Source organism: Melozone crissalis, unplaced genomic scaffold (genome assembly GCF_028551555.1).
Source record: "Melozone crissalis strain CALT ecotype California unplaced genomic scaffold, PUWL_Pcris_2 ptg000019l_1, whole genome shotgun sequence".
Classification (NCBI taxonomy): Eukaryota; Metazoa; Chordata; class Aves; order Passeriformes; family Passerellidae; genus Melozone; species Melozone crissalis.
In genome coordinates this window covers 4,688,075-4,712,792 of record NW_026535797.1, presented here as the reverse complement: position 1 = coordinate 4,712,792, position 24,718 = coordinate 4,688,075, and the positions used below count along the sequence as shown (strand labels likewise).

Genomic DNA, 24,718 nt, shown 5'->3' with positions numbered 1-24,718 from the left:
ATCATGGATTTGATAGTCTGACTGGATCCAGTGAGGGGATATCCACTGGGGACATTAGGAAAATCGCTCAGGTGGTGCTGTGGTGCTTAAAGCAATGAGAATATTCAGTGGATATTTTAGTAACACCCTCAGCCAAGGGGTGCCTCCTGTCTGACAGAACCAGAAATCTGATTAACCCCAAACTGGGAGAAGAAGAGCCACTACGAAGAGTGAACTGTTTAGGTTTTGTCCTTTAATGGTTTCTTCCTGGGAGCATCCATCTCAGTATCAGCATTACAACCCTGTATTATTAGTTTTCTGTCAACTCATTTGCTCACTAAAGGCTTCAGTGACCTGAATTATCTTTAGTGGAGAATGGTTGAATTGCTTAATGAGTTTCTCTTTCCCTGTGGCCAGCAGGATGACAGCACCCAGAAGAAGCAGTCCTTGTACCTAATGTTTGATGCCCAGCAGGAGAGCCCAGTGAAATCACCTCCCCTCAGATTGTCTGACTCCACAACTCCCTGCTCAGGGTAGGTCACAGTGAGCAGTGCAGAGCTGTCAGGGGACTGGGTTCCCCTCAGAGCACACACACAGGAACTTCTTCCTCTCTCTGCCTCTGTGCTGCCAAGTTATTTGTTTAAAAATAGATCCCCATCTGTGCACACATATGATAGAGAACAGAGGGCAAAGAGACACAAGTTTCATGGTGGAATAAGGACATGGATTTCTCCTTCACATTCTAACTAAATAATCACTGTGGCAACTGGTTTACTGAGTGGTGGCCTCCTACTTAAAGCTCTTTCCTCACATACTGAGGTAATTTCCACATTAATCTAGAAATCTGTTAGTTGCAGGTTTTTTTGGTTTTCCCTGGATACATTTTCTGAACAAGGGCTCTTGTTCATAAGACCAGGATGTGGGAATTGTGTTTACTTCCAATAATTTTGCTTGTCATGGACATCTGTTCTTGTGAGTAAGAGATGTGTTTTGGGAGAGAGGTAGGTCACAGTGAGAAAGGGGTAAAAAGGCAAGTGAGAAATACTGAAGAAACGTGACATTTCTGATGGAACTGGTTTTATTTTGATGTCTCCAGTGCATTGTTTTGAAAGGATATTTCAAAGCGTTACGAGATATAATGATGTAAATTTGAGCTGAAACAATGTGTATATAAATATATTTTTATATACACACATACACATGAAAGTGATAAAGAGGGCTTGCTCAGCTGCTACCAGAAGCAGAATTGTGGAGCTGAAAACATGTACACAATCTTTTTCCAGGTCGAGTTTTGAAGACCCCGAAGCCCAGCAGTCCTCGGGCATGAAAATCCCACACCCAGCGTCCCGAGTCCTCGCTGCCAGCCAGGAGGCACATCTACAGTCCCCTGACAAGGCCAAGCAGAAGGACCTGGAGCCCATGACTCTGGGAACAACTCCAGAGACCATTGAAATCGTGAGTGCTGTATGATAATGGCTTGGGAATCTCTTCCTCCAGAAATTCTTCATTTTGCTTTTGGCCCGAACAACTCGGGCCAAGTCTCTGTTGCTTATTCAGCCTCGTCTTTACCTTTAAGGCTTCTCCTGAAGACTCCTTTGTCTCTGCTGATGCTCTTCTCAATAGGATATCTAAGAAAGCCTCATTATGTGATCAGCCTGAATATCTAGATCCTGACCTGGCAGAAAAGAACCCCCCAGTATTTGCTCAGAAACTTCAGGTTTGTAGCAGAAATATAAATGTCCTTTTGTTTCTCTTTGTCCATACACAGGCAAAGGAATGCTTTGCCTCATCTGAAAGGGGTCGAGGGAGGTTTGGAGGGCATGTGGAAAAGAATTAAAATCATTATTTAATTCTTTCCAAAGTAACTCTCCCCTTTCAAAGACTTGAGGAACAAAGATATTTTCATTTAACTCGTGTAATTCATATAACACATAACCTTAAATTTCATCAACACCTATCCTATGGACCTCTAATGTATGTATTTTCCAGAAGTCTTTTCAAAGCAAATTATTTTAAGCTTGAGCACAGGACTTGATGTGTGGAGAGCTGTCTTGTCACCTGGCCTTAGTAAGTCTCTATGTATAGATTCATTTTTTGAGATTCAGGACCTAATTCTGCTGAAATGAAAATCAGGGTTTGTTTTTCTCGTAATTTCTCTAATGCAGAATTTGGCATGGTTTCTTCTAGGAAAAGCAAATGGATATGCAGAGCAGTTCTGTATCTCAGGACATATTTTCTGGAATATTTACTGTGAAATTTTAAAAAAGGAAAGGTTGAACTAAGGTTGACATGTGGCATAAATTCACATAAAATGGAAATGAAAGGGAGAGGAGTCTGTGATAAAACAGCTTTAGCTTCAGAAATAATTTTTTTTACATGAAGTATTGTTCATACTGATTACCTAATACAAATTATTTTTCTGCACAGCTACCTCAAAACTAACCAAGCCCTGGAGTTTTGCATCACAGTCCTCACCATGAGAGGAATTTGGGGCGTTTGTCACCCAGGAATTGTCTGAGTTACACGTTAAAATTTAACAACCCATTTTTGAGTGTGTCAGACTTTTCTTACCATGTTCTCACCGCATTTTTTTCCCTGTGGGGGACTCCCCCACCAAACCCTGTGACAGGAGGAGCTAGAGTTTGCTGCCATGAGGATAGAAGCTCTGAAGTTAGCCAGGCAGATTGCCCTGTCCTCCCTGCGCTCCAAGGTACCTGCTTTGTGCCTGCCCTGTGTGTGTGAGTGTGCACAGCCCGGGTGCTGCTTGTCCTGGGGGGACACCAGGAGCATGCTGGCAGCAGAGCTGACACAGAAATGCTGTCACCCCACTCACACCCCAGTTAACAACAGGCAAGAAGCAGCAGCGTTCCTGCAGCAGGAGATGGATTCTGCAGCCCAGGTAGTGGTTGTCATTTCTCTGAAGCAAGATTTGTCCTGAATTGTTTGATGGTGAAGAGTACCAGGCCTGCTTTGGCCATAAGGACATTTTGTGTTCTGATAGTATTTTCAGTTTGAAGTCAGACACCTTTGAGCCTCAATGTTTGGAAGGGAAGAAATCAGTCAACCTTGCCCTGAGGCATCTGAAGAAAGGGACTGCAGCAGGGTTGGAAGGGCTACAGAGCTCCCAAGGAAAAAAAGCCTTACATCACAATGTGTCTTTATTCATAAATATCTAAATCTTATTTTTTTTCAATGCTACTTCCAGGTCCTGCTGGTTAGTTGTGCCTCACAGTGATGCTTTGCTCTGCTGTAGGGATGCACGTGGAACTCTCTGTGTTTGGAAAGCCAAAAAAGTCATTCCATAAACGTTGGTGGCTTTCTTGGGAAAGGGTATCAGCTGAATGGATGGCAGTGTCCTGCTGCAGTGAGACATCTCATTCCAAATGAGGAGAATGTGCTTCTGACATGCCCTTCTCCAGTAACCTTCCTCTTGTACTGTCCGTTAATAGGTCAGCAGAAAGTCCTTTGGCAATCCTAAATTGTCTGGAGTTCATTGCATCACAACAGCATTTGGGCTGGTTTCAGGGCTGGTTTTCTTGGTGCTTTAAAGATCAGCTGCATCATAAAAGTGAAGATTTTTTTAAGATTACCTGTGCTCCTCTGGAAAAACAATGATCATATTTGATTTATCTCACACACCTTAAAGCCCATAAGTCACCTTGTTTCTCCTGTGCACATATATTTTCTCAGGTAAACACATTCCTCACAGATTTAAGAGTATTTTAGAGTATGTGGTTATAATCTTTTATTTAATTAAGAAAAACATGCTGTTGTCTTCATTAGAAGGACTAACCAAGCTGAAACCTGTAATGAGGAACATAAAGAGCAAAGGAGAAAAAACAAAAATAATTTTCCTATGTGTGACTGTGTCCCCTTGCTCTGCTGTCCTGAATTTCAGGTGTTGGAAGAGAATGAGGTGAGATCCTCTCTAGATGCCCTCTACCTCCTTATTCTCTCTCAAATTCCTTGTCCTCCCAACACTTTGCTGGAACATGAAGGATTCAGGACCTCCAGCATCAGAAAACACCTGAGATGAAACACATAATATTACATAGATGTTCTTCTGTTTAAAATCTGCATTTCTGCAACCAGCCAGCTGTTCAGAAACTCACAAATTGTACTATTTTAGACTGAAGAGAATGCATTTGTGTGCTTGTGAGTACTTGTGAGTTACCTATGGGAGATTGAGAGCTGCAGAAGTTTTACAGAATGCCGGGTTACATTTTAAAGATGCTGTTCAGCATCATCACAGCACCTTGTTTTGTTGGAACAAGTTTTGAACTCCTTAGAAGTATGGAACGGATTTCATGTGACTATTTAGAAAATGTCACTAATGTGTGTAATAAAGATAACAAAATGATAAGCAGAGGTGAGGAGAGAAAAACAGGCAGAACTCCCCGCTCTGACAGAGAACTGGCAGCAGTTATCGATGATGACAGTGCCCCATGTTGGTCCAGGCACAGCAATGCTCGTAGGCCATCACCATGGGTGTCATGTTAGGCTGGGAAGGACTTTTGTCCTTGCATGGCTTTGCTATTTCAGTGTTAAATTAGCCTGTGATGACACCCCTTGTGACCTACAGTGACTGATGGCCTGGATTAAGCAGAACAGAAACCAGCAGATGACTGCAGTGACTTAAATTTGGATGCTGCTGGCAGAATTCCCTTCTGGATGGCTGGCCTCTGTTATTTTCTGGATGCTATATAATTACATTTAACATTTGCTAAATGATGACTGAGTGGGTAACAAGAATAGGATGATAAATAAAGACAGAAACACTTGTTATGATTAGATCACCTAAAACGAAGATTAAATATAAGCACTTTGTGCTGGCACTAGGAGTGGGAATAAGGATGTGCAGTGTGTTGTTCTCAGGCAGAGAGGAGTTATTTGGCCACTCCCAAATTTCTTGTCACAGACTTAAACAACAGCAGGCCCAGTCACCTATTTTTACATTGACAAGTATTTCTGTCTTCCAGTGCTGAGGTAAATGAGCTATTTTCTGTTGAACAGTCTCCATTTGGATGTTGTGAGGTAATTTCTTGTGTCCAGCACCTGTGAGTGCTGAGATAGGATCCAAGGAAAATAAAAACTAAAAGGAAAGGCATGGGCAAAAATGAGATTTGTGCATTACAGCTCTGTGGGCCTCTCATGGCAGGAGGAGGATTATTTCCTTCAAACAGCAATGCCATTGATTTTAGCAAAACTTTACAGGCAGAAAACTTCTGCTTGGGTTTTCCTTGCCTTTCCATGTATTTGCAAGCACAAGTAGGTCTCACTTTGCCTGCCTTGACCGGTCTGCTCACACACCAATCAGAAGAATCCATCATTCCATGCACACCCAGGCGGCTTTTCAGGGAAAGGGCAGCCTCATTTCCAACAGGGCTAAACACACATTCCTCTAACTGCTGGGATAAAAACTACTTTTCATTTTCCTTCCATTTCTCTATTTTCTTCCTCTCTGACCTCCTGGAAGTGAGATAGCTGCAGCTGGTTAATAGATGTGCATTTGTTTCCCTTCTGGTCAGATATCTGGTTTCTGTGAAAGGTGCTGGGAAGAGAAGCATATTGGGCTCTCAGATATTTACACTGAGATTTCAGTGACCTACATTTTGTAGTAATTCCCCTGAAGACTCTAATCTTTCTGTGCGAGGTTTAGTGACTTACAAATCCCTGTGATGATTATTACCCCAATTAACTGCTTACCTTCTCAGCAATGAGGTGTTAAAGCATTATTATTGGGTTATTTTGGGTAACACCATCATCTTGTTGGTCAGGTGTTGTTATTTTCTCAGGGCAGGAATATTTTGCAGGCAGCAAATAACAGTTACTGAGTCATATGCATCAGTTAGGAGCTGTGTAAAATTGGCTTTTGAAGTAAAACCATGAAGACTTTTACTGGTTACTCCTGCCAGAGATCCCAGCTGTGACTTGTGCAGGGTGTTTGCAGAATTAGGGCAACACTGCTTGGACCACTGCTACAAGCATTCCTGCTCAGTGGTTAAATTCCAAGAGTTTTTATGGTCATTTTTTTGAAATTTCAAGCTGTTCTGCATGTCATCATTGCTATTGTTTTGTACATTTTCATCAAATGCAAAGAGAGCTAGAGAAAACATAGCTGTATTAATGATCTGTTGTGCACTATATAAAAATACCTATAAGTACATACTAAATGCTCTAAATATCTTTTTCTTTAAAAAATGTCATCCTCACAGCAGTTACTTTGACATGTTTTTATATGAGCTTGAAAAACGTTTGTGTTTCTTCTTGGCACAATGAATATTTTCCAGCAATCTCTTTATGAGATCCAGCAAATTAAGCTGCAGGAGACTTTTGAAATGTGACAGATGCAGTTCAACAGATCGATCTGAGGGGTGGCCTTTCTTTGGAGGACAGCTTTGATGATCTAATGGCTTTCTTTTATCTCTCAGTTATTCCTGCTTTGTGATTAAGGAGGGAGTAAAGAACCTTATAAGAACCTTTTTTGTTGTATTTGTGCATTTACAGAGGTGTCTGAGCTTGTGTGCCAGATGAATTTTTGTCCTATGTAGTTGTTTTACGTTGGGAGATACTTTTAAGAGCACGGGCTATGCAGTTTTGACAGATCTTGGAATGGATTTTTTCCTCAGAAAATCCACTGAGTTTGAGCTTGCACCTCTTAATTCTGCTGGAATTGATCATTATTTTGGGTGTTCATGTTAAAGGTAGCAAAAACAGAGAAGGGATAGCCTGCTCCATAAATCCCAGAAGAGTCAATTGACTCTTAGGTGTAAAAACAAAAAATACCAATAAATTAGTGAGAGTCTGCTGTAAATGAAGGTGCAGTGAGGTGTTCTGTAAGTACTGTTTAGGTTATTCTTGTTCTAATTCAATTTTCTTGCCTAGTCTTTTAATGTTGTTAGTGTTTCTTCGTGTTCTTTACAGCTGTGATATCCAGAACATCTGGTCCTAAGTGCATTGTGTACAATTTTTAATACAGCTTCTTCAGTCAGGTGTGATACAAGAACTCACAAGGGATTACAACAAAATTAGCAGTGAGTTTGGATGCTTTCTGTGATGCTGGGCAGTGTGAGAAGAACTGTGAGGAGGTGAATGTTTTGTGGAATAGCATCTGGCAAAGTTTCCTTTAGCAGTGCTGAGACAAGAATATGTGATGTTGAAATTAATGAGGACTGAACCTTGATCCAGACATTATCTACTCCTTTCACATCCCTGTGCTTCAGTCACTGGAGTGTGATTCTGCTATTTTCTTTTAAAAAAGGATAAACAAAACAACTTAAACAAAACCACACCACCCTCTTTTACAAGAAAATACAAGAAAATAATTATTTTCTCTTTTATGTAAAAAAATATTTGAAATACTCTTGATTACTACTCTTAATTATTGCAGATAAAGCCTAAAGACTTAGGAACAGCATTAGTGAACCTCAATGAACAGAATACGTTGTTTTAATGTACAAAGTTAACAGGTAAACTGGGAAAATACATTATCCCCTTTTCAGCAGCAAGGAAAACAGGATTTGAATATCCATTTCCATCAGTGAATGGAAAGAGGCATTGATCAGTGTGACTTACCTCCCCACTCATGCTCCAGCCCTTGTGGTGGGGGCTTGGCAGTGCCCAGAGCAGCTGTGGCTGCCCCTGGATCCCTGGCAGTGCCCAAGGCCAGGTTGGACATTGGGGCTGGGAGCACCTGGGACAGTGGAAGGTGTCCCTGCTGTGGCAGGGGTGGCACTGGGTGGGATTTAAGGTCTCTTCCATCCCAAACCATTCTATGGACTATCCTTTGGAATCTCCTCAGTTTTCATGTGCTGTAGCTTGGGTTGTTTGCATCAAGAGTTGTTTGTGAGACATCTCCTGCATCTCGGTGTCACATTCCTGTTCTTTGCTCTCCTCATTTCACATGCTGCTCTCCCTTATTTAATCTGGGCTGCTGACATGAGCAGAATTGACAACTGCAAAAAAAGCCTCATTTAACTGACTAATCGCATGCTGGACACCAGTGGGGCAGCAGTGCCACCTGCATAGTCACACTTTTTCTGTGGTATTCTTTATGCTAGATGCCATGTATTGACAGGCCAGACCTAAGAAAGTGAGCTGTCCTCTTGCTTCTGGTTCCTTGATTTATTTTTATGGAAGCAGAATTCCCCTTAACAAGCTTTCTGCCTTCAAATCTGATTCTTCCTGCTGACATGCATTTCTTGTGGATGTTGTGGTGAAAAACAGTATATTTTATAAAATAAGACTTTAAAATATTGATAGCAAAGTGCTGTCTTTATTTTCTCTCTGTAAAGGTAATATGACTCTCATGGTGCTTCTTATGGATCTCAAATGTATATTTTATGATTGCTGAATTCAGAGCTCCTTGTTTGTGTTGTAATTTAGACTAGAAGTCCTAGCACCACACCCAGATAACCCATGAGCTAAACACCTAAATAATGGTTTATTTCTTTGTATTTAAAAAAACAAACCCACAGAGAGAACCTGCTGTCCCAGCAGATGTTTCCATCTCCAAAAGTGCTCTGTACTCCCGCATCGGTGCCTCAGATGCAGAAAGCACCACGGCTCTGCTCTACCCCCAGCAGGACCTGGACTCTGCACTACGACTGGCCAGGGCAGAGGTAACTTGGGAAAGGAAAAACCTGCCCCTTGCTGTTCCCTTCTTGCCTGTTTTCTCCCAAATGTGATCACTCATTCTGTTCTTGGAGCCATCCTCGGCCACGCTAAAGCAAAAGGTGCCACACTGCAAGTTTTACTTGTTTTACAGATGTGAAAAGCAGATATGATGTAAACACAAATCTTTATGGTTTTAAACCTCAGGTGTGCACTGTGCATCTTGACATTGCTATATAATCATATAAAAATATATGCTGCTTGAAATAGGAATAAAATTATGTATTTTACAAAGCTATGTATCATATTAGTGTGGCTAGCAATAGCAATGAATAAATGGGTGTAATCCAGGGGGGTTTATTCCCTTTGTTTTCTGTTTCAGATTGTGGCCAAGGACAGGGAAGTATCTGAGTGGAAAGAGAAATATGAAGAAAGCAGAAGGGAAGTGATGGAAATGAGGTGAGTTATTAACTTGATCAGTCTGTCAGAGATGAGGCTTCATCTCAGCCTGACAACAGAGTACCATGCTCATACAATTGTTCACCTTAGCTTTATTTTTAACTTAAGGCACTGCACTGATCCTGAACTGATCCTTTGTCTTTTCTCTGTATGAGGGGCACCACTATTCAGGGTAATCACTGAAAACTTGTGTGTTGCTGATCTCATTCACACCCTCAGAATACTGAGATATAAGGGAGGTTTTACTCCAGGTTAATGCCAGGGAAGGAGTTCCTCTGGTTTGTGTGTGAATTCTCACTGGGATTGCATGGTGAGGTTCCTGTTGCAGACTGGATGAGTTGCTGCAGAGCTGGCAGGGGGGTGCACATTAAATGTACATTAAATTCACTTCTAGTTCTACTTGGAAAAAGGAAGGAATGTAGGAAAGAACATGCAGGTTTGCAGTAGTACAGGCTGCCTCCAGGACATCATTGTGAAGTTGTTCAACAATAGTAATCAAACCAGTGTCAGTAGAAAAGCATTTCTTGTAAAGGAACCACTCTGGACTATCAATGTTGGCTTTTAGGGAGATTCTACACTCTTTTCTTTGAACTAAGATGATTTTTTTAATTGCTGCACACACTAAGGTTGATTTTAGTAAAGCAATAGTTCTCTTGGCTTTTGCTCTCTTGTTCCCTTTGGGAGCTGACAGAAGGACCTGGAGCTTTTCAGTTTGTTCTGGTTGTATCTGTTCTATTTCTGTGCCAGCCTACCTCTGTTACATTAAATATCTGTGCACTGGGACATGGTTTGATCCTCCTCTCCTGCCCAGGTCCTACCACTTGCAAGGATGACAACAAAATCCCTGTAATGGATGATGTGAGCAGTGCTGCTCAAAGAAACTGATGCCTTCCATTCAGTCAGTTAAAAACCTTTCAAGCTTTCAGCTTTTTTTTCTTTTCAGTTGGTAGGACCATAAGGAGGACAAAAAAATGAGCTTGGCTTGCTCATTGATCTGAATCTGAGAAAGCCATCAATTGCAGAAGAGAGTGTATAAAATACTTCATGGAGTCTTTAAAGCTTATTATTTTCTACCTTCCAAAACCAGAAAAAATGGTCCCCCCTCTTAACTAATAAAAAAAAAGGAAACTGTCACATTATTTTAGCTTCCCTCTTTTAAGTAATAATTTCTACAAATCACTTCTGAGACTGAATTTTCTTTAAAATCCCCTCTGTTCTAGCACCAGCTTCTTCCCAAAATGCAGAGTTTCAGTGATTTAAAGCTAAACTCTGTATCTAGTGATGACCTACATAATCAATCACTTATATCCAGGAAAACTGTGCTTAGGGAGGGAGAGTAGAAGGGAGCTGCAGTGCAGAGCTCCACAAACGCTTGCATGGATGCCAGGAATTGCACATGGCAGATTGGAGTAGCAGCAGCACGGGGCTCTGAGCCAAAGCATCTTAAGAGAAGCATCTGCAAAAGGCAAGGGCAGCCTCTCTATTTCTTTTTTGCCACCTCCCAGTGCCCAGCTGAGTTCTCTCACCTCCCTTGTGCTCTGCTGGGATGGGGAACAAAGCCCTGGCATAGCCCTGAAATGCTTAATGAGGAGCAACAGAACGGAGTGGCTGTGAGCAGTCAGACCCAGGGAGCCAAACAAGGAGGGAACAGAAGGAGGGATTGTGAGGAATGTCTCAGTGTGCAGCTCACACTCGAGTGTGGTGCTTGGTCTGCTCTGTGTCGGGGTGCACGTGGCTGCTGGCTGCCAGTGGGCACTGCCAGCCTTTTCCCTGATGGAAGGAGAGCCAGGGGTGACACGGAGCAGCTGCACCTTCATCTTCCACACAGTAATTTGCTTGTGTGTGTCTCCACCCTCCAGAAAATATGATTTTAAAAAAAAACTCACAGTAACCAAGCCAGATTTCCCACAGGCACATGCCTGGAACGTGTGGATGAAAGGAAAAAAAATCTGGCTAATATTGTCACAAAATGATAAATACACATATGTGCACCAAGATAAGATTTCTCTTGGAAGTTGAAATGTTCAAGCAGTCCATGTGTGGTACATTAGAGATGCAGCAATGAGATATGACACAATGATAAGCAGGGAGTGAAGGGATTATTTAGAGCTGCAGGCACAAAAGCATTACTTCCCAGAGAAGGAGAAGCAATGCTCCTGTACCCGTGTACTGCATAGTGTAGCTGGAACATCCTGAATTCATCTAAATTACCAGGAAAAGATCACTTGGAGGAAATTCCACTCCAGAGAACAGAAGGCAGAATGAGAGGTTTAATAATGCAGTAGCTATCAAAGAGCTGAACCAGAGTGGCTGTACCATAATCCAGGAGTCTAACCAGAGGCAGGCAAGAAATACTTAATTATGGTTATTTGGAGGTATGATTGATCATGACTCTGTAAGGGGAGTCAGGCAGATGACCTCTGAGGCCCTTTGTAGCCTTAGATTCTGGTGGTTTTATGCCTTACAAATGTGCAGTCAGTGAATGGACTGAGTGTCTCAAACAGCAACATTTAGGCCTAAGTAATGAATGTGTCAGCCTGGGGTTAGGATGTGCCCTCCCAAAGAGGGATGATGTGGCAGAATCCTTTGGTTCCCCAGCTGTAATGACCATTATTTAGGCTGCTGGACTGAAAGAGGCCTTTGACATGAATCTGGAGCAAATCCTTCCCTGGGAAGTGCTGCAGTGTTGTAATGTTGTGTTCCTTACCCTGAGTACCCTGAGTCCTTGGCTTCCTCTTCTTGGATGATAAAACTTCCCAAAGGTGCCTTGTGTCACAAGGACATGACAAAGCTTTAAAATCCTCATTGCTTACAGCAGGCTTTTGAGGTAATCTGCTTTGGACATGAAACCAAACCCTTCCTTTTAGGGCAAAATCCTTGCTGTTATCTTTGCTCTCCAAAGCATCATTTGTGGTTGAAAGGAAAAATCCCAGTGCTGGGGTTAGAGCCCTGCTCTCTGAGTGCTCTGCAGGACCAGGGCAGGGGAGATGCTGCTGACCTTAGGGCCAGGTGACCTTCCCAGGGCTTTGGGCTCTGTCTGTGATTCAGATTTGAGGCACTTCTGGAGTTGCTATCGTTGATTTTTGGGAACTCTGCAAGTTTCTCCTTTCCTTACTGACTTTTATTCCCACATCCTTTCTGTAACCTCCCCAACTGCAGCAGAGCTTTGAAAATGGAGCAAGTGAAAGTGAGTTTCAAAAGAGGTGGATTCCAACTCCAGTGAGCTGTTTGGAATATTCACTTCTGATGAAGTGTGGGGTAATTTTGTTTTTTGTAGACGGTTTTGCGTGGCTCATGAATCAAAGCACAGATCAAGCTAGTCTCATTTCATTAGCTTTATTTGGCTCTGGGAAGGGATGGATCATCTTTCTAAATCACATTTAATCTGCTTATTTTGGCTAACCTCTTTTCAAGAAGGAAATTCAAAGCCTACCATGAGTATACGAAATAAAACGGTCTTAAAAGTAGAATTTTGCCACCTCTGCTTCAAAAACAGATTTGGGAAATGGGACATGATGGATTTTGTGCTACATAGTTGAATATTTTGATCTTGTTCTTTCAAGTGGTAGTGAATCATTTAATCATGAGAAGATTCATTTAGAAGATGAGATACAATTTGGATGATAGCCAACACTACTGTTAAGTTTACTTGCTGCCAATTATAAGTTTGCTTAAGTTTATATTAAAAAGAAACCAACACAAATTTGGAGAAGAGGGGAGAAAGTAATGGAAACATCAGGCTCTTTGTAATACTTGGGTTAGGCCAGTGTTTATAATCATGATGGGTGATGTTTCAAAAAACAGAATCTGTTTCAAAGCAATCTCTTCTTGCTCCCCTCACCTTTATGGATTCCCATGGAGAGTTAAAAATCAGGTGCAGTGTTAAAATTGTCAGTTTTATTTGTTATTTGGGCAATAAAGACATGTAAAAGTGTGATGGGATTCTGTACCTCTTTAAAGCACCACAGTTCAGTTTCTGATAAGTGCCATTTGGTAAGTAAGCATGAGCAATGATGTTGTTTGCCAAAATTTTTCTTTTTTTTGTTTTCCCCTCTTACAGAAAAATAGTTTCGGAATACGAGAAGACGATTGCTCAGATGATAGGTAGGTGTTCCTGCTGTGAAAGGTGCTCCCTGGTTGGAGTCTGTGGGCTTCATTTTGATGCTGGCTGCATCTGCTGATGCTGCAGGGAATTGTGAATGCATCTGAGGACACCAGGAAAGGAAAAGTCAGGGCCTTGTCTCACAGCCAGCAGCCCCCGGGCAGTTCAGGTAACACAGAGAGCTCAGGGCTTTCCCTAGGAAACAGGTTCGAATTCATGGGTTTCTCCAGGAGAGACTTTCAGTGACCTAAAAACCCCTTAGGCATCAGCTCACAGCTGTTTAAAGGCAGATACCAAAGTTAGCTCTTCACAGCAACAGGGATTATCTGTGCTAAGTGCATTGATCGGACCAAAACCAAGATTAACTCCAATCCCAGCTGGGACCTTCCAGTGCCCAATCCACCCCCCAGTTAACTTACTGACTCAGGGGTCTCCTTTCAAGTCTAAATTGTGACAAGTTTTGCCTCTCAGTAATTAAAAAACACCTTTGCTAACAGCATGTCTCACAGATAAAAACCTCTACCCTCGGTAGCACTCCAAACCCAAAGGTTGCAGGGCTCGTGTGGTTCCTCAGCCCCTGGGATGTGATTTTAAAGCCTCCTCTAAGATTTCTAAAGCTCTTTTTATTAGTCTGGCTGTAGCAGGCACAAGCACCAGTGCCTTGTGCTGCCTTGTACTGCTTCAGCTCCAGCTGTTTCCCAGAAAGGCAAATGGCTGAGTGGAATTTTGGGGTCTCCAAGGCCAGAGGTGCTCAGAAGAGCACCAGTGGCTGGTGCTTTTGCTGCCTTCCTGGATTTCTTGGCCCTTGGGAGACATCCAAACCTCTTTTCAAGTGAAGAGTAAAGTGCATCTACAAATAAATTTTATGAGAATGACAACTATAATAAATAAATTAACGAAATATATATAATAATGAATAATAAACACTAATAATATGCCAGGCTTCATTCTCTCTGGTATTATGCCTCCATTGCCTTTTGTATGCCCAGCTGAGCCAATGTGCTGCCTTCTGACATGGTGTGTGTCATTGTCATCATGCAAGTGTTCAAGCAGGAGTGACCAGAGTGTGCAAAGAACTTCTTTCATTTTGGTTTACAGTAAACATACTCTGGTGTGGCATCCACCCTGAACCTGGCCAGTCCTACAGACACACAGAAGACCTGTCCTGTCTTCCCCAAGCTATGCATACAGCTAACAACAGATAAATTAGAAATCTGTTTTTGAGAAAGAAATGAAAAAAAAATAGTAAATTTTGAGACTGCAGTGCAACAGTAAGATACAGGATAGGAATCCTGAGGCAGAGGCCTTGGTGTACATGGTGCATTCCACCATTGCCACTTCCTCTTGTTGCAAAGAAATGAAGGTTCAGTAAGTATTGGGCCACTGACTGTAATATAATAGCTCTTTAAACTTCAGATTCAGAGTATCAGAGCTCTCTGTGGTGAGTATTTAAGAGCTGTGGCTATAAGTAATTTAATTTGCTGTCCGTTTGCAAAGGAACTGAACCAACAACAGCTACACAGAAAACATCCTTTCTGTGTTAATTAGAGCAGTATGCAAATCCTACAGCATGGTAAAACGTTAAATGTGAGGCTTCTCCCTGCATTTAATGTAAATTTTGGATCTAATTGTCCCACTTTGTCATGCCATTTCTTGTAAATTGCTGTCCCTTCCGATAAAGGAATTCACTCATCCAAATGCCACATGTGGAGGAAAATGTGTGTTTGTTATTTGCATGTACTTCAGTGACCTGTTAGTGATGCCTCAGTGCTGAAGCAGAATATGCATCTGAACAAAAGAAATGCCTGTGCTGTTTCTGTTCATCATTTAACCTGTCTGAACTATTTATACAGCCCTGTTAGAAGGGCACTGCACATAAACCAATTTCACCAATCCCTTTGATGAATATTCAGTGAGGTTGATAGGTCCTGCTGAGCTTTTTGCAGGCTGGTGTGTGCATAATGAATACTGAAAATGTCCCATATTAACAATATAAGACTGCCTATGTTTGCTTCTAAAGGCACTGAAAAATGTGCATTGCAAACTGCAATTGCCTTTGATTCCAAGGGCTGTGGAAGGTTCAGTATTTGCTGTCACACATATATGGAACCCAAAATTACCTAGCTTAGCTGCTGTGATTACTTCATGCCACACTGTGCAGGCTGCCAGTGTGGAGATCCCTGTTTAGTGTCACTTGGTGGATTTTTTCACTCGTGCTTTTATCTTTTTTTCCCCTTTTTTCCTTACATTTGCCTCAATCCCTAACACATTTTAGTTTACTCTGAGGAGTGGGGATAGGACAGACCAGGCTTTCAGGCTGTGCTGCTGCTTTGTGCTTGGTGCTGTTTGCTCTGACAGCCAGGGAGCAGAGCCTGGGTGACCCCAGTGTTCCTGCACCCTCCACACACCTGGCTCACAGCCAAAACCCCCACCCCAATTCCTTTTCACTGACAACTTTCTAATGTTGGTTTGTTGGTCTTTTTTTCCCTGTTAAAAATGTATCCTTATTTTTACATTCGAATACATTATGAGATTTATGAGATTTTACATTATGAGATTTACATTATGAGGATTTTTTTATTACTTTACATTTGAATAGATGATGAGATTCTCCTTGTGAAAAACAAACAGATGTTATGCTTTGTGCATTACAGGTTGTTGCATTACTTATTTGCTGCTTTCCTAACAATTCCCGATTTTTCTATTTTGCTTCCGTTTTCGTTGCTTCTTGCTATTTGCTTGCAAAAACAAAACAGGCAAGCCTGGTAAGTAAAGCTTTTCACCAACTTTCACACCAGCATTTTGCATCTTTAGTTTCTTTTGCTTTTGTTCTCTGTTTGCTGCATTCCCATTAAGTCGTGTGAGTAGTAGTGAGCTGAGCCTGAAAGCGGATCTGCCATGGTGCTGCTCTGATTCTGTCAATTTGGATAGTGCTAGTCCTGAGCATACTGCTGTGATTGTTGGTGAGCCCTGGGCAGGGTGTGTTGCAGATGTGGAAGTCATTTAATTCAAATATTTTGATCACATAACCTCGTAAACATATTTAGAATTAAGGATGTGTGGCCACTTAACTAAGATTTGACTGGCAGACTGTTACCAGCACGCTTTATTGAAACTAAATCATAGTCTTAGAAAATAGAAGGTCCTTTCCAACCCAAACCATTCTGTGATTTTATGTAAATATCACATAAAACTCTAGTCTCCCTCCAGCCAAGTTTCTGCCTTTTGTTGTATTTAACCACTTTGGTTTGGGAGCATCACTTAGACATACCTTGGAGCAGCCTGGTGCCGTGGGAGGTGTCCCTGCCCATGGCAGGGGGGTGGAACTAAGTGAGCTTTAAAGGATCTTCCAACCCAAACCATTCTGTGACTCTGTAGCATTTGCCCCAGTTTCCATGAGTTTAAATGGTGCTGGGGGTTGAGTGTTGGAGGAGCTGATCCAGCTGAGGAGAGAGGAGAGCCCACAGTGTGCTGGGAGGAAGAGGAGGAGCTCAGTAGTTGTGAGGGAGTGTCACATGAATTTTATTAACTTCGTGATCGCCCTGGAAACAAGTAAGGAAGTGGCTAAAATACCTCAGACAGCAGTCTCACTAAAAGTAGGGATGTGATACTAAATACATTAAAATATTTTGGATGAGGATGCACATGGATCTCTTGCCCATGGAGTTGCAGTGACAGAAGTGTTGCCAGAGAGCAGCATCCTGCCAGGAAAGGGTTTGGAATTATCTAGGCAGGGTGTAATCTCCAGCACAATTAAACAAATCTAGTGCTGGAACACAAGGAGACAGCCTCTGAGCTTTAGAAAAATAAACAAAAAACAACAATTTTTTTTGTTTTAATTGAGAACACATTAATTTTGACATTAGAGAGGAATACGAGGTGTCTCTGAGAAAGCAAAATAGAAAAGAATGTTTCTTTTTAATAAAATGTTAAATATATCCACGTGATATTGTATTACACAGTTGGGCTTCTCTGCCATGTCCACGGTGTTTGTTCAGCAGTAAAATAAAGGTGTTACAAGCAGGTCCTGAGAACTTCTCTGGTTCTTTTCATCTTCTGTATCACACAGAGCAAAACAAGCTCAGGTCAGGCTCTGCCCCAGCCAGGTGCTGTCAGGGGTGAGCAGAGGAGCCCAGGAGCTGATGCACAGCTTGGCATCATCTCTGCTCTAGCCTTGGTCAGGCCAACAAAAATATGCATTTTTTGGATGGAATATGCAAAAGGAAGAGATGAATCTCAGTTTGGGAATTGACAGTATCAGCTTTGACATTTTGGAGCTGATCAGCACTATAAATAATTCAGATGAAATCTATTCAAATAAAAACACCAAACTTGTTTAGTTCTTTATGTTTCCAAATATAAAGGCCCAAATGAAAAGTTGGACCTTGTGAAATGCCCCATGCTTTTTCCACAGGAGAACTTTTTACCTTATCTTAGTTTCTATCATAAACCAAGGAAAATGGTAATATAAAACTGTTGTGTTTTGTGGGTGGGTTTTCCTTTCAGTATCATGCAAAGTACCCCTTAAAACAAGGGCACAAGAATCATAGTTCAGGACTGAAGAAAACAATGCAGCATTTTGGAAGACAATGCCAGACCTTTTCTTCCAGTGTTATGTGAATATTCCAACTTATTATGAGGTCAAGTCCCTTGAAAATTCCTCCTCCCTATGGATTTGTATTCCTGTTATGTTCTTCCCACCACCCCTGGCTCAAATTTAACTATACACAAGAGGAGCTTGGCAGATGTTTTTTGCAGTTTTTTACACTTAGGAAGTCTGTCTGATGTTAGATTTCCTTTCTGCCACTTGCTCCAGCAATCCTGAGAGCTGGTAAAACATTGCTTTTCCAGGGGAAGAATTGAATTGCACTGAACAAAGTGCCTTGTTTGTGCAGGATTAGAAGGTGCCAGGAGATGACAGGCATTTATCAACAGTGGCAAATAATTTGTGGCCAGTGCTAGGAATGTGCATAAATGTCCTTTCCTTCAGCTAGTGCATCTTCAGGGGAAATCCAGCACCTGCCTTTTCGAGTTCAGAGTGAAGAAATCATCAGTACAGAGATACATTCACATTTTCCCCCAACATCAAAATATTTAAATATCACTGTGTTTAGCAACTGTTTTCCAAACCAGGCTTGTGTCTTTATATAAATCTGACTTTTCTGGATCCTGTAAACTTACTAATACACAAATAGGGCAGAGTATAGTAGAAACTGTAGATGATAGTGAACTCAGTGGACTTACTCCTGTTACCCTTCTGAAAACCTCCCTTTTCTCTACTCCTCTCTTCTTTCAGAGGATGAACAGAGAGAGAAATCTGTCTCCCACCACACTGTTCAGCAGCTCATAGTGGAGAAGGAGCAAGCTCTGGCCGATCTGAACTCAGTGGAGAAATCCCTGGCAGATCTTTTCAGGAGATACGAGAAGATGAAGGAGGTCCTGGAGGGGTTTCGGAAGGTGAGTCACCTTAACATCTCCTTTAAAGAGCAGAGCTGAGCAGATTCTGTGGACCAGAATGTGCTGTGCTGCTGGACAGAAGGCAGGACTTGTGTTTCCAGCTAATTCTGATGTTCTGCATGCCAAACCATAGTCCTCAGGTGAAGGATTGCAGCCAGCTATCAAATGCAAACAGAAAAATTGTAAAGCTCTTTGCATTGTGAAATATTCTCCTTCAGATGGGCTCAGTGGGGATGTCAGTGTTGGACTGCAGCCCTTCAAACAGCTGTGTGTGTGACTCCCTGTCCTGCATTTTAACCTCTTGGTTTAAATTTGATGTCATCTTCTCTTTTAAGAATGAAGAAGTGTTGAAGAAATGTGCGCAGGAATATTTGTCACGAGTGAAGAAGGAGGAGCAGAGGTACCAGGCACTCAAAATTCATGCTGAGGAAAAACTGGACAGGTAATTGAGTCATGGATTCACAGAATGGTTTGGGTTAGAAGAGATCCTTCCTAAAACCATCTTGTTCCACCCCCTGCCATGGGCAGGGACCTTCCACTGGTCCAGGTTGCTCCAAGCCCTGTCCAACCTGGCCCTGGGCACTTCCAGGGCTGGTGCATGGACTGTACACATTTTTTCGGGAGTTCATGCTGCAGAAGGATTCCCATGGCTGGACCTCACATGCCAGACTGCTCCTGCAATATGCAAAGCACAGGCTGCTCTGGGATAGAGGTGGAAAGAAATGCAATAATGAGAATTTCTGCAATGTGCTGGTGTTTCTTCCAGCTCCTCACCATACAAAACCTTACATTTCTATATTTAGCTAATGCCTTTACATTTGTTAATGTATTATCATGGGAGGATCAAGAAAGAAGCCATTAGCCAGTTTCTTTTTTTTAGATCTCCACGTAATGACCACTTAAGCCTTTCTAGGGATCATGTTCAGGACTCACAGTACAGTGCCCTGAACTGGAGATCGTATTTGGTAACTGCCATAAAACACTTCTACCTGAGTCATATCTGTGAACCCAGCAGAGATATGTGAGAGAATCATGAAGGGGGCAACACAGACAGTAAGAAAAGACTCTGCAGCCCCTGCTGAGCAAGAGAGGGAGTTGTGAAAAGTTTTTAGGGTCAAGTCTCACAACATACCCAGGATGTGCAGAAGGCAGCCCTGCCCTCTCCCCCCATTTGTTAAGGTGCTGTCCACCCTGGGGCACCCTCTGCCCTTTCCTGTGGAGACCCTGATGTGACCAAGCCCTGTGATTTTTGCAGAGCCAATGCTGAAATTGCACAAGTGAGAGGCAAGGCCCAGCAGGAGCAGGCAGCGTACCAGGCCAGCCTTCGCAAGGAGCAGCTCAAAGTGGATGCCTTGGAGAGAACACTGGAACAAAAGGTAAATAAACCAGGAGCCAAGCCCTGCCTGAGGATTGTCCTGCAGCTTTGGGGACAGCAACACTCCCCAAATTTTAAGGCAAAGCCCCTGTGTGCACCAGCTGGAGCCAGGTTTGATCTGAGCCCAAGTGTTTGGGGCTGGCTCAGCCTTGGGCAGAGCTCAGGGTGCAGCCCAGGCCTTGGCTTGCTTCAGTTCTCAGGTTTTTCTCTCGGATTGTTTCCCTTTTTAGTGCTAGCTGTAATTCCAATGCTAATTCCAAAGTGTCTGTAGGAAATGCCTATTTATATCTCTAGCTCAGCCAAGGGAGCTTGCTTTGACATAGAACAGCTCGTCCTTGCTTGCAGCTCTGCAAGGCTGGGTGAAAATAATGAAAAAAAAAATTGAAAAGTGCAGCCTAGAAACAAATTTCCACTCTGTATTATTGTGGAGTGCTGGGAATGAGTGCTGTGAGGCTGTCTGCTTTGGTGCTAAATTTGATTTATTAAAACTGGAGGAGCTGAATTTGGAAAAAAGGAAGCATTTGTTTGAATGCATGTAGCTGTACTATGAATATGAACACTTAGTTGTGCTATATATGCACATATATCTGTATGTATAGATCTCCTGTTCTTAGCATTGGAGAAAAGTTAATTTTCCCACACCTTTCCCACTGGTTAGATAACGTTAAAATTAGAAAAACCCCTCATCTTAATGCAACAATCCTTTTCCTAATACTTCATATTTTATTTTCCAGAATAAAGAGATAGAAGAATTAACAAAGATTTGTGATGAACTGATTGCCAAAATGGGGAAAAGCTAACTTTTAACCAAATTTCTGGACTTCAATACTGAGTGCAATATGACCATTGGCACACTGATGTCCATACATTTATGTGGACAGGTTATATTTTCACTTTTTCGTATGCACTACTGTATTTTCTTTCTAAATAAAGTTGATTTAATTGTATGCAGTACTAAGATGACTATCAGAATTTCTTGCTATTGTTTGCATTTTCATAGTATAATTCATAGCAAGTTGATCTCAAAGTTCCTGTATCAGGGAGATTGTCAAGTTCTCTAAGAAAATACAAATTGCTGATCCTAGCCTTCCCTTTGTACATGAGTTCCCATGTTGGATGTCTTTTGGATTTAATATAAACATGTATTACTTGCATGGGGACTCTTGCCTTAAGGAATGTAAACTTTATCTGCATTTGCTGATTTGTAAAATAAAATCTAAAAAAAAAAAAAAAGAAGGAAAGAAAATGCATGTCACAAATGAAATTCTCTATTGTAAATAAATTTTTTCGTTGAAAGTTGAAGATAAGTATGGTTCTCTTTTGTGTCCTTCACTTGCTTATTTCAGCACCAGATGCTCTTGGGAATTAATTCCTCCAGAGAAAGCACTTCATGGGTCACTGCTTGGAACACTTTGTGGGTCACAAGAGTCTGCTGCTTATGTGCACATATCTAGGTCTATATCTTAATGTCTCTCTAAATATATATGTATATATGTGTGTCTGTGTGTTGGATTTGGACCACTCAAGTCTCAAGCATAGGCTTAATCCTCCAAAATATTTAATGCTCTGACCCTGATCCAGCAAATCCCATGGGCAAATGTAATGAGGCTGTTGGAGGAGTCAGAGGCTGTGCCATGTGGTGACAGGATGGTTTTTAAGCATGTCTGGCACTGAAAGGTGAATAATTTCCTGCTCCTGGCAGAATTTGCCTGCAGGACTGGTGGAGCTGAGGTTGGTGTGATCAGAGGTGCAGCCAGAATAAGCTCCATAAGTAGCACTCTTGAACACCTCTTTATCCTGTAAGTTATCCTCTGCACAGGATTAGGGATGGAGGAGAAGCATTAAGGCTCTAATAGCAAACAAACTGCTTTCTTTGCCTAATGGTGCATCTCTTGGATCTCCATGATGTGGACAGTCTTCAGCCTGGTTCTTGTCAGCTCCCTTTTTGTCCTCAAAAGTAAGTCAGCTCCTTTTTCTTTCCTTTTTTTTACTTCATTTGCATTCCCTGCCTCAGGCATGGCTGAGCCTCTTTGCTGTTCTGGGCTCCTCTCCTGGGCTGGGTGGTTTCAGGTTATTTTGTGTGTGTGGTTAGCAGCACAGAACTGCACTTCTGTAAAGATAAATGTGTGTGCTAACAGACCCAAATGTCCCCACTGATAGCAAGGGTGGGATTTCTGCTCTGCAAGCTTCAAGTGTGGTGTTTGAAATATCTTCATAACTCATGCTTGCCTTCCTTTGAAAATGCCATGTAGTTTGAGGCAAGGAAAAGAAAGAGGATTGAGGTGTGGTTGTGGTGTTTAAACAAGAGCAAAACTCAAGATACATTGCTGTGCTTTCCAGCTGAATTGGTACTTCAGGAGAAGAGGAAAATTGGATCATTGTAAGATTTTATGTGTATACAATGTGCTTTCTCCTGGTACTGTGGACCAAAGATCACGATAGGGGGGAAAAAAACCGATTTGTGGGCTCTGCTCTGAAAACATTACAAGAAGATATGGATGCAGTTACAGAATATCAAATGTTTCTTGTATTATTTTAAATGCAGATTATAACAACTAAATAATCTGTGGTTGATTTGTTTATTATTTTTTGTCAATATTTGACCCATTTCTAAAAAATAAACATTGATAAGATTTACAGACTCTTTGGATTTTCTAAAGCTGTTTTGGAATTCTTTTATGTATGCTTGAAACCATACTAGAAAGATCGATATTTTTAAATACTTCTTGTAAATTCTAAATGGTCTCTTCTCCCTCCACCCAGGTGAAGCACTGCAGTGTTACACCTGTGTAGGTTCTAGTGATGATGACTGCAACAGACAAGGAAGTCAGCAGTGCCCAGGCCATGCAGATGCATGTGCAGTCATTAGAGGACAAGCAAGTAAGTGTCACAAATGTGTCAGACCTGTTGCATTTGTCACAAAAGAAAAAAATAGAGAGGAGTGCTGAGTAAGTTAAGGAGAAAACCAAAAGTAAATGTCTCCTCTCAAAATAAACCCCGTTAATGAATCTCAGTCCTGGTTTTGTTGTCACAAAATCCCACAGGGAATGATTTGTCGGTGCGCCACGATGAGCTGCACCCAGTCTGTGGGAAAGCTGGAAAGAAGCATTTTAAGTATTGCCCACTTTAGCTGGAAATTAGGATGGAAGAGAAGCTAATGAGCACTTGGGCACATCCAAAGATATTTAAGCTGCCCCAGTTGCCTCTAAGGTAAATCAGAGTTATTTAAGGGGGAGCTGTTGGTGCGCTGCCTTGTTGTGGCCGTGCTCATTTTCCTGTGAGGAGCAGCCCAACGCGAGGCTGCTGCCCAGTGCTGGGTGCTCAGGCTGGTGCTGGGGGGTGCAGGAGGCCGTTTGCAGCCCCTGTGGGCTCACTGTGGCTCTGTTGCAGGTGGCATCATGAAGTCCTGCTCGTTCAGGTCCTTCTGCGAGCGGGCGAGGCGCGACGGATCGAGGGCGCCCGGGGTGAGCGTCCACTGCTGCTACTCCAACAACTGCAACGCCAGGAGCCTGGCTCCCAGGGTCACCAGCTCCTGCAGCCTCCCCCTCCTCATCCTCACTCTGCTCTGGCTCCCCTTGCTGAAGCTGACATGAGGGGGAAAAGGGAAAAAAGAGTATCCTGAAGCAACAACTCTGCCTTCTTAGCAAGGGGTGATAATATTTGCTAATCACGTTGCTCCATGTACCATTTATCTCACTAGGCAAAAAGCTGTAGGAAGACCTGACAGATGTTTAGATAAAAAAATTGTTTCATCTGCTAAATAGGTCTTGATCTCTGTGTAAGGAATGCTGCCCTGCTGTTTATTTTCCTGCAATTTGGATAGGGAGAAATCTTGGCTGCAGGTAACCTGGTAGTAAGGTCAAGGGCAAACGGCTGCCAAATGCTTTTTGCTGTTGGCAGATATTCAAAAGCAAGCTAAAATTTTCAAGCACAAAGTGACTGAAAATTCTAGCGAGCAAGTTAATCTTCCAGAGCACATTGGCGTGCTGGACAAAAGGAAACTTGAAATACAGATGCTTTAGTATTAATACCAACTGGTAAGAGAAGGTCATTAAGAGAATAATGCATGGAGGTATATTCTGTTGTATATGATATGTTCCTGGCAGGGAGGCTGGATGATCTTTAAGATCCTTTCCAACCCAAACCATTCAATGGTTCTATGCTTGTGTGTGTATTTCCCTGGAAGAAAACACCTTCCAGTCTTCTCTTTTCTGATCCCTTGAGAATTTTACCACAGCATCAGAAGAGGAAGTAAAAAGAAGAGTTTGGAAGTTGTTTTTGAACTGGTACTCCATCCAAAGATCAGCTCAACCTCTCTCCTGCTGGTTTTAAAAACAAGTGATTAATCCCTTTCTTGTAGGCAAATGATAACTTGAGTTTATAATTCTTGAGGTTTCAGTTATGTAAATAATTCTCCACTGCCCTAAACTGCAGCCTTTGATCTGTACAGGTCATCCCCTTCAGTGATGTGGTGGAGTTGAGGTGGTTTATGATCTTTTCATTTTGCAAAGTGAATGAAATTACTTGGAGGTCTTCAGAGGCATAAAGAGGGACTAAATCAATATTTTTAATAAACCCATTCATGGCAGTTTTACCAAGTAAATGATCCAGAAAGGGTCACACAGTAGAAGGCATTGTGCATCACTACCTCCTTTGATCCAAAACTCAGAGCTCCAGGCAAGCAGATGAGTGAAATTTGTAGATTTTAATGTCCAGCTGTGATGATCTGGTCC

General features: G+C 42.1%; 2 protein-coding genes across 10 annotated transcripts in view; both read left to right on the top strand.

Moving 5' to 3' along the window:
- TACC2 (transforming acidic coiled-coil containing protein 2) overlaps nucleotides 1-21,279 on the top strand; it is a 57,532-nt gene extending 36,253 nt beyond the window's left edge. For 2 of the 9 annotated variants that reach the window (XM_054277013.1, XM_054277016.1), the window contains 10 exons: nucleotides 397-512; nucleotides 1,263-1,443; nucleotides 1,556-1,696; nucleotides 8,457-8,600; nucleotides 8,975-9,051; nucleotides 13,112-13,155; nucleotides 18,450-18,610; nucleotides 18,946-19,052; nucleotides 19,866-19,986; nucleotides 20,720-21,271. In XM_054277013.1, the coding sequence (XP_054132988.1) occupies nucleotides 397-512; nucleotides 1,263-1,443; nucleotides 1,556-1,696; nucleotides 8,457-8,600; nucleotides 8,975-9,051; nucleotides 13,112-13,155; nucleotides 18,450-18,610; nucleotides 18,946-19,052; nucleotides 19,866-19,986; nucleotides 20,720-20,785 (1,158 nt within the window). In that variant the 3' untranslated portion in view covers nucleotides 20,786-21,271. Of the gene's footprint in view, nucleotides 1-396; nucleotides 513-1,262; nucleotides 1,444-1,555; nucleotides 1,697-2,608; nucleotides 2,690-8,456; nucleotides 8,601-8,974; nucleotides 9,052-13,111; nucleotides 13,156-18,449; nucleotides 18,611-18,945; nucleotides 19,053-19,865; nucleotides 19,987-20,719 lie in introns of all 9 variants that reach the window. The other 7 variants (XM_054277021.1, XM_054277020.1, XM_054277022.1 and 4 more) reach the window with 6 other exon arrangements.
- Nucleotides 21,280-21,512: 233 nt separating this feature from the next.
- LOC128937567 (CD59 glycoprotein-like) lies at nucleotides 21,513-24,384 on the top strand. Its single transcript, XM_054277319.1, has 3 exons — nucleotides 21,513-21,942; nucleotides 22,749-22,865; nucleotides 23,376-24,384. Exons 1-3 carry the CDS (start codon nucleotides 21,888-21,890, stop codon nucleotides 23,576-23,578), a joined length of 375 nt encoding a protein of 124 aa, XP_054133294.1. The 5' UTR covers nucleotides 21,513-21,887; the 3' UTR covers nucleotides 23,579-24,384.
- The last annotated feature ends 334 nt before the right edge of the window (nucleotides 24,385-24,718 follow it).

Coding starts and splice junctions, on each gene's coding strand:
- LOC128937567 (XM_054277319.1), top strand. CDS start 21,888: ATGATGTGGACAGTCTTCAGCCTGGTTCTTGTCAGCTCCCTTTTTGTC. Junction 21,943..22,748: donor CTCCCTTTTTGTCCTCAAAA/GTAAGTCAGCTC, acceptor CCCTCCACCCAG/GTGAAGCACTGCAGTGTTAC. Junction 22,866..23,375: donor AGTCATTAGAGGACAAGCAA/GTAAGTGTCACA, acceptor GCTCTGTTGCAG/GTGGCATCATGAAGTCCTGC.